We start from the raw sequence: 7,999 nt of genomic DNA, 5'->3' as shown, positions 1-7,999 counted from the left end.
GTACAGCTCTTATCACAATCCATCCATCCATCCATTGTATCAAGCACATTTGTACATATGTGGTCATCACCATTTTCAAAACATTTTCTTTCTACTTGAGCCCTTGGTATCAGCTCCTCATGAGCCTATTCTCTTCCAAGATTTAGTATTAACAAGATTTAGTAAAACCTCAATTCCAAACCTTGCCTTTCGTCCTGAGTTCCAGTTTATTTCCGAGTGCCAGTGTTTTGCTTCTACTGAAAATGAGACTTGATTCTAAACCCAACTTAGTCCCCATCTTCCCTCCCTCAAACAATTACAACAACCAAAAAATATAGTCTTTGGAGCTCTGATGGCTTAGTGGGTTACTCATTGGGCCGCTAACCTCAGGGTCAGCAGTTTGAAACCATCCGCAGCTCCTTGGAAAATCACAGGGGCATTTCTACCCTGTCCTTGAGGGTGGCTATGAGTTGTCACCGACTTGATGGCAGTGAGTTTTTTATTTATTTAATTTGCATTTATTAACATTATGAGCACCCTTTTTTTTTTTTAGCACCCATTACTTAATGAATCAAATTACTCTACTTCACAAAGGTTTCCCCATTTCCCCTTCCCTAGAGACACAGGTTTTCAAGCCAATTTCTTTTGGTATTTCCCCCCACTTTAGAAATCAACCTGGAGCCTTGGCTACTTCTTGCTTTCCCCCTGTCTTTGGGAATGCCGCCCTCCCCATCCTCCAAAAGCAGTCATATCACAACTTCGGTTAGGTCGATTGCCAACATCAGTCTGACTTTGTAAGCCGACATTGCTGGATGTTTTAATGCTTGTTTTCTTCTGAAAACCTTGTTTTCTCTAATGTGAATCTAGTCTTGGTTTTTCATGTGCTCAGTTGTCTATAAAATTACCACCGATGAAGTCCAAGAAGGCAGACAACAGGGTAGACAAACCCATTGGTATGTTATCAATTTTATCTTTGCCAACAGTTCCCCAGGAGTCTTCTGACCTGCGCTCAGCCAGAGGGGCTGCCCTCGTGGGCCTGCAGCACAGGTCCCCTCTGAAGAGCTCCCATAGCCCCAACCAGGAGTCTCTCTTCCCCTCTCCTGAGCTCGAGTCTGTGTGCCTGGGTCCCCCCACTTTCTGTTTCTTGGCATGAATTCCTTGATTTCTCTGGAGTGCATTTATCAGTAGTTTCTCAGAAAGAGAAAGCATGATAGGCAGATCCTGGGGGACTCACCGTATCTGAGGCAGTACCTTGACCTACTCTCATGGCTCGTTTGGTCAAGTATAGGATTCGTTTTTCTCCTTACTTGTGGAGACATCGCTCTTTGGATCTTGTGAAGTCTGAAGCCATTCTGATTCCCCAGAACAGATGTGGGTAAGTCAAAAGATATTGCTACAAAATTATAGAGAGCTTTATTAAACCAAGTAAAGCTATTGCTCCTCAACATGGCCTCCACCAAGGTCCATACACTTCTGAGGGCATGGTATCTATCGCCCCTCGGAAGCATTCTGTGCTCTTTGATTTACACCCTGTCAAAATGTCAGCTTTGAGTGACGTCCTCTCGGGACTCAGATTGTATATGCACTTTGAGCTTGGAGAACAAAAAGAAGTCCAAAGGGGCAGGGACAGGGCTGTCAGGGACACGGGATAACTCCCAAAGCACCCCTGGTTGTCCTGATGGGGGAAAATTTATTTGATATAAACTTCTCGTCACCAATGCAGTTTTCAGTTTTCTGAAAGCATCTTCCCATTAGGTGCCTGTGCTCGTCCTGTGTCCTTTGAGAACATCTCTCCAGTTGACTCCTTCAGAGTCTCAAACACACCTGCTGGAACGTTGGCCTTGCAGAGAACGGGTGGGCAGATCTCCTCGGAAGCCAGGGCTTTGACTAAACTTTTTTCTTTCTGAAGGAGACTGGGCTTTCTACTCCCATTAACAATCACAGTCCCCTAAATCCACAGGGAGTTGCTATGAGCCAGCATTATCGCAATGGCAGCAAGTATCCTTTTAAGAAGAAGACGATAAATCTGTTGCTCAGACAACATGTCTGCGCAGATGTTCCACTGATGGCAGAAGCATGTCAAGTTTGGAGTCAGTCTGCACATGTACCCACTGGAACACTAGGAGCAATATTCTTTTACGCCTCGAGTGTTATCACTTGTTTTTCACTGTGTGAAACCTTAGAATGTTTTTCCCCTTTTCTGTGCTTCCATTTCATGATATCTATTTTTCAATCCACTCTGTTGACCTTAGTGTGCTATGGAAGAGGGCTGACAACCTAGAAGTTGCTAGCCACGAAAACCCTCCTTTAGCAATTCTTTCTGTTTCCACTTAGTTAGATTTGGGCTTTTCCTTCCTTCCTTCCTTCCTTCCTTCCTTCCTTCTTTCCTTCCTTCCTTCCTTCCTTTTTCTCAATGTCTCTCCTCTTTTTCAACTCCTGCTCTTTTCCATCTGCTTTCTTGGAGAGTCACTCAAGTTTGTTTCTTCAAAAGGCCATTCTTCTGCTTATTTTTCATACTTCCACCTTCTTGTTTCATGTCAGGTAATATTGTCTCTTCTCTGAAGACACTCCAGAGGCGTTTTTTGAAGCTCGGTTTCCTGCCAACTGCCTTTTCTAGCTTGTTTTGGTTTTCTCAGAGGTTTGCTCGGGTGATGACTTGGGCTGAAGCGGGGGTGGCGCAGTGGATTATTGGATATGACTCTTCTGGCCATGGTCCTTGGACCACCCACCAAGAGAGTGAGCCGACCCTGCAAACAGAATATACGGACCTCTACTGTGGGAACTGGTTCATTTGGCACCCTGCTGGGTTTTAAATGAACCCTCTCAGAAGCATGGACAAGGGATCTCACTATCATGGGGAAAGTTGTTGTTTTTTTTTTAAATAAAAAAAGGACGGTCATTGTTGACATGAATTGAATTGATAAGCATTCTACTGGAGTCATTCATTTCTATTCAGTAAAAGTGACCCCTATTCAAATGGAAAGGAAAAAGAAAGAAAGAAAAAATGACAGGAAGCAAGCGCATCCTTTGGGCTTCAGATCACTGCCCGGTGGACCGCTGTGGTCCAGGAGACAGGGAACTGTGGGTCTAGAAGAGCAACAGCGGCAAAACCAAGAGCCCAAGTTCAGGTGATGCGATTCCTGGTCTGCAGAGCAAGGAAGGTGGGCACCTCCAAGCAGGTGGCTCGCTTGCAGTGTGGGTTGACGTCACCAGAGAGCTAGGTTTGCCAAACCACAGAGCTAGAGCTGAGCACCTTCAGGCTGGGGCTCACTTATGGCAGAGTGGAGCGTCCTTTGGACATTGACCCCCAGGGAGAGCATAGCTTTGTACCATTGTCCAAGCAGAGACGGGGGGGGGGGCGGTCTCAGTGTCTGAGAGGCTGAGCACTACCGAGAGGTGTGCCTGTGGGTAGGCATGGCTGGCAAGAAGCACTCCTGAGTGGAAGAACTCTATCCTGAGCATTTCTGATCCTGAATTGGGACCTGTTAACTTTCTTAATAGAAGTCATAGTCATGAGAACGGTCTGTGTCAGTGCTGGGTGGCGACTGTAGTTGATTATTAAACTCGACAGAGACAGAGAGAGTGTCCGGGAAGGACGTTAGTGTCAGAATCAGTAAAGAAGGTTCGAGTGGCAGAGCATGTCTAACCTCTGCCTCGCAGGAGTCAGCCCCAGGCTGATACGGAGTCTTATTCACCGCCTACCCCCTCATGAAGTCAGAGAAGGCCAGACGTGGCCCCACACCATTCAAGCACTGGCTAGAATCAGCTCCTCAACTCTGGACAATGATGGGGCCATGATCTTAGGAAGGCTGGTTGGATACCTCAGAGCAAGCTCTTTCCTGAAGACTGTAGGTTGGGCTGCCTGCATCCCAGAGAGGGCCATGGCAAGTCCCTATCATGCCCTTTCCAGAATTATGAGAAGGTGATCCTCCTAAGGAGGAGTAGGGCTTGGTGAGGGAGGATCCTTTGTGGAGAATGAGAAGACAGGCCGAGCAGCACGCAGGCACACACGTAGGGAGCTGGACTTGAGGTTCTTTCACTGCTTTGGCGGTGCCTTCGGTGGCATTTACCTGTTCAACTGCATAGGATGGCTTTGGGTGCGAGAGCTGCGTTGAGTGCCTACAATTTCACGTTAACCTCTGTTTTCAGCACAGTATACCCAATTTCAATTGTGCTTAGAGTCTCTCATCCCAGAATTCTCCATCTTGTCTATTTTTCTAGCAAATAAACTCTCAAGAACAATCAGTTTCCACAAGATGAAAGGCAACAGGGATTAGTGGTGTAATTACTTCCTAAATAGATTTGCAGTCTCTTCTTTTGAAGTCCCCTCTTCACTCCCGCTTCCAGAAGAACCCCTGATCACCAACTCCTATAACTTTAGGAGCGTCTGTGCTGGAAAAGAGGTTGCATCTCAGCTTTTCCATTGTTGGCTTAGAATCCAATTTTCTTATATCCGCTAAGCCAGTTATCAGGCACCGTTCAGATTTTCAGCTTCCAAGTTTTGTGGTCATGCTTCTTTGTCTTTTTTCTTTGTGTGTGTGTATGTGTGTGTGTATACATACATATACATCCACACATACACATATGTGTGTGTTCAGCTGTTTGAACCTACCAGCCACTTCACCAGAGGAAGATGAGGCTGTCTACTCTTGTCTTGCAATTCTACCCTGTCCCACAGAGTCCCTATGAGGTGGAATTGACTAGACGGCAGTGAGAGGTGTGCTCATATAGTCAGAATCAACTTGATGGCAGGGGGTTAGAGGAAACCCTTTGGAAATAAAGGTAAATGAGTATTTTTCAGTCTGCTCTCTTTAGACAGAAACTAGCCTTATCATTTTCCCCTCAAAGACTAATGTTAGCAGTTTTTAATGGAAGCTGTAAACAAAATGATTATGTGTCTGCTTTTTCTCAATAGTTGCTTTCTTATTTTTGTCCTCTCCCCTCCCCCCACATTCTCTTTGACCTTCAAGCTGTTGAGCATGATTATAACCTCTTTCGGTAGCAGCCGGAGGGTGGAGTGGACTATGCACAGAGCTGCTAACCAGAAGATCAACTGTTCAAACCCCTCAGTTGATCTGCAGGAGAAAGATGAGGCTGTCTACTCCCATAAAGATTTCAAGTCTCAGAAACCCAATGGGGTGGTTCTACCATGCCTTATAGGGTCGCTAGGAGAAGAAGCAACTGGGTGACAGTGAGTTTGGAGTTTAACCCCTTTCCAACTCTAGACAAAGCCTTGATGGCATCTAAGCACAGTGACTCACCTTACTGAGGTGAGGTGTGTGTACATGTGGCAGGGGCGTGGCTGGCTTTGTGATGCTGCACACATTCATGTGTTGATGACATAGTCTTCCTGCAATACTGAACATCTTGGTCACTGTGCTGACGTTCACAGTGTCCTTGGAAGACTTGGGCTTCCTAATCCTTGAGATAGGCACAGAGCAGACATGGCACTTTTTTCATAGCAAATTAGAAACTGCACATAATAATCTTCCTCCTAATGTGTGAAGGTGTACTGAAGTGCCTTGTATGGCTTTTGGATGGGTGATAAGCCACAAAGCAGCTGTATTCTATTTTGGCTACAAGCAGGAAGAGCCCATCTCATTAAAAACATTTTTTTAATCAGGAAGTTCCATTTTTATTTGGTGGGTACAAGTGAGGCAGCACAGAGCTACCAAGGCCTTCGTGAATGCAGGGCCCGCCACTTGTCTAAAGGGGGGGGGCGCACAGTTAGGGATGTATTCGACTCCACAGCCATCGGGGTGAGACGCTTCTCAGCCACCATATTCTCAAACTCATTGGCATTAAGCTTGGTGAAACCCCACTTCTTGGAGATGTGGATCTTCTGGCACCCAGGGAACTTGAACTTGGCCCTGGATAAGGCCTCAATCACATGCTCCTTGTTTTGAAGCTTGGTGCGGATGGACATGATAACCTGGCCAATGTGGACTCTAGCCACCGTGCCTTGAGGTTTCCCCAAAAGCACATCGCATCCCAGTTTGGAGCCTGTCAGCCCCAGCACATGACAACATCTTGTGGATGCGGATAAGGTGGAAGTGGTGGAGCCGCACTCGGATGTGGAAGCCATCTTTGCCACAACTTTTCACCATGAACTTGTTAGCACAGATGCGGGAAGTCTCCAGGGCTTCAGAGAAGAGCTGTTTGTACTCATCGGACACCATGTGGCTACACAGTGGGAATCCATCCACCTTTGCCTTCTTCCAACCCAGGTCAAAAATGTGAATCTTGGCATCAGGAACACCTCGACAGAAGGGGGACTTTGGGGAGGGCTTGTTCTTACAATACCGGTAACATCGGGCAGGGCGGCGGCCCATGGCGACACCAGGATCCAGGTGGCACGCTGAAGGAAAAGAGCCCCATCTCATTTTTTTGCGATGCATTTTAATCAGCCAGCAAGGAAAATCTTGGCGTCTAGGCCTAAGAGAAGCCACAGAGGAGCTGAACTTTGTTCCGACTGTAAGCTGGAAGGGTCTCCCATATTTTTGATTGGTGCACTTAGTCCCCGAGTATGGAAAACCATGAAGCCAAGCCTAATAGCTTGTACGCACCATGGCCTCTCCAGGCGGAGACCCAACGAGTTGGAAGGTGCAGGGCTCCTTCTGACAGTTTATCCCAGAGACACAATAGAAGGTGCTGGATAGAATGGAAAACAAAGATAGACTAAACTTAAGATTTCTAAAAAAGAGCCAGACTTACTGGATTGATAAAGATGAAAGGAACTTCCAAGACTGTCACCCTAAGATGACTGTGGAATTTGGCATTGAAGACTCTTCTGCAGGTCACCTTTCAGCCAAACAGTAGATTGGATTGTGTGGACGGAGCACCCTTAAACAACCAGCTATATGAGACCACGTGCACATTGACACTGAAGCCAGATGAGAAGGTAAAGAGAGGGAGGGAGGGAGGGACGTGAGATCAATGGTGGCAGAATAAAGAGAATGGAAACACCGAGAATGCTGACACATGGCAAACATCGTCACCAATATCACCGAGCAAAACTCATCTCGTAGGTAAACTTTCCCCTGCAGCACAGTAATAGATTCGTGCTATATTACAACATCAATCAAACGAACTAGAGTTGATTCCTTTTTCTTGTCTCCATTCACTTTATTACAGTGAATTTCGAGTTTCCATTAGAAGTTCCTGGCCCCACTCCTTGCCTCCAATATTAATAACAAACCAAGAAAAGAAAGAAAGACATGAATAAAAAACAGAATATAATCATTGCTGGAGAGGATGTGAAGAGATTGGAACACTGGTGGGTTTGTAGAGTTGTACAACCTCTGTGGAAACACAGTGTGGCACAGATGCAAAGACCTATGATCCTGCAGTTTCTCTCCTTATTGTACACCCTACATAATAAAGAACGAAACACAAACAGACATAGATAGGCACACCTATGTTTATTGCAGCAATTTCCATAATAACAAAAAGATGGAAACAATAAAAAACTTGGACTGCAGAGGAGTGAGTGAACCAACTTTGGTAGATGCACACAACAGAATGTCACGCATCATAAAACACAATGACAAGTCTGTCAAACATCTTAAGGCAAGGGCAAAATTAGAGAACAAAGTCAATATCATATTTTGACACTATTATTCTAAAGAAAAATAAAGAAAAAATGGTTTTCACACCAAAGGATAAGACTTTAAAGACTAAGAACAGGCGAAGGGCAGGGGCAGTGGTAGGAAGAGGGAAGGGACAGGAAAGCATGGAGGGATGAGGAAGGGTGGGGGAAAAAGACACCACATATCACAGGGAAGGGGAGAGTTTAATGGGATCCTGTTACTGACTGGATTTGATGAGGTGGGCACTGCAGCTACCTGGAATATGTTTTCCTTTGTAACTATGATATTCCACAAACAAAAGGGAAATGGTATCTATCTTTTTATCTATCTACCTATCTATCTATCTATCCATCCATCTATCTATCATCTACCTATGTGTGTGTATTTAAAAATAGTATTTGTGTGCTTACATTTTGGTAAGGAAATGGTAG

At 45.5% G+C, this 7,999-nt stretch overlaps 1 protein-coding gene across 1 annotated transcript; it reads right to left on the bottom strand.

The window, feature by feature from the left end:
• Positions 1–5,863: 5,863 nt before the first annotated feature.
• Positions 5,864–6,311, bottom strand: LOC142427870 (large ribosomal subunit protein uL16-like). The gene has a single exon (XM_075532987.1). The coding sequence runs from the start codon at positions 6,309–6,311 to the stop codon at positions 5,928–5,930; it is 384 nt and encodes a 127-aa protein (XP_075389102.1). The 3' UTR covers positions 5,864–5,927.
• Between the last annotated feature and the right edge of the window lie 1,688 nt (positions 6,312–7,999).

This window comes from Tenrec ecaudatus, chromosome 15, assembly GCF_050624435.1.
Source record: "Tenrec ecaudatus isolate mTenEca1 chromosome 15, mTenEca1.hap1, whole genome shotgun sequence".
Classification (NCBI taxonomy): domain Eukaryota; kingdom Metazoa; phylum Chordata; class Mammalia; order Afrosoricida; family Tenrecidae; genus Tenrec; species Tenrec ecaudatus.
This window is presented reverse-complemented; position numbering and strand designations above follow the sequence as displayed.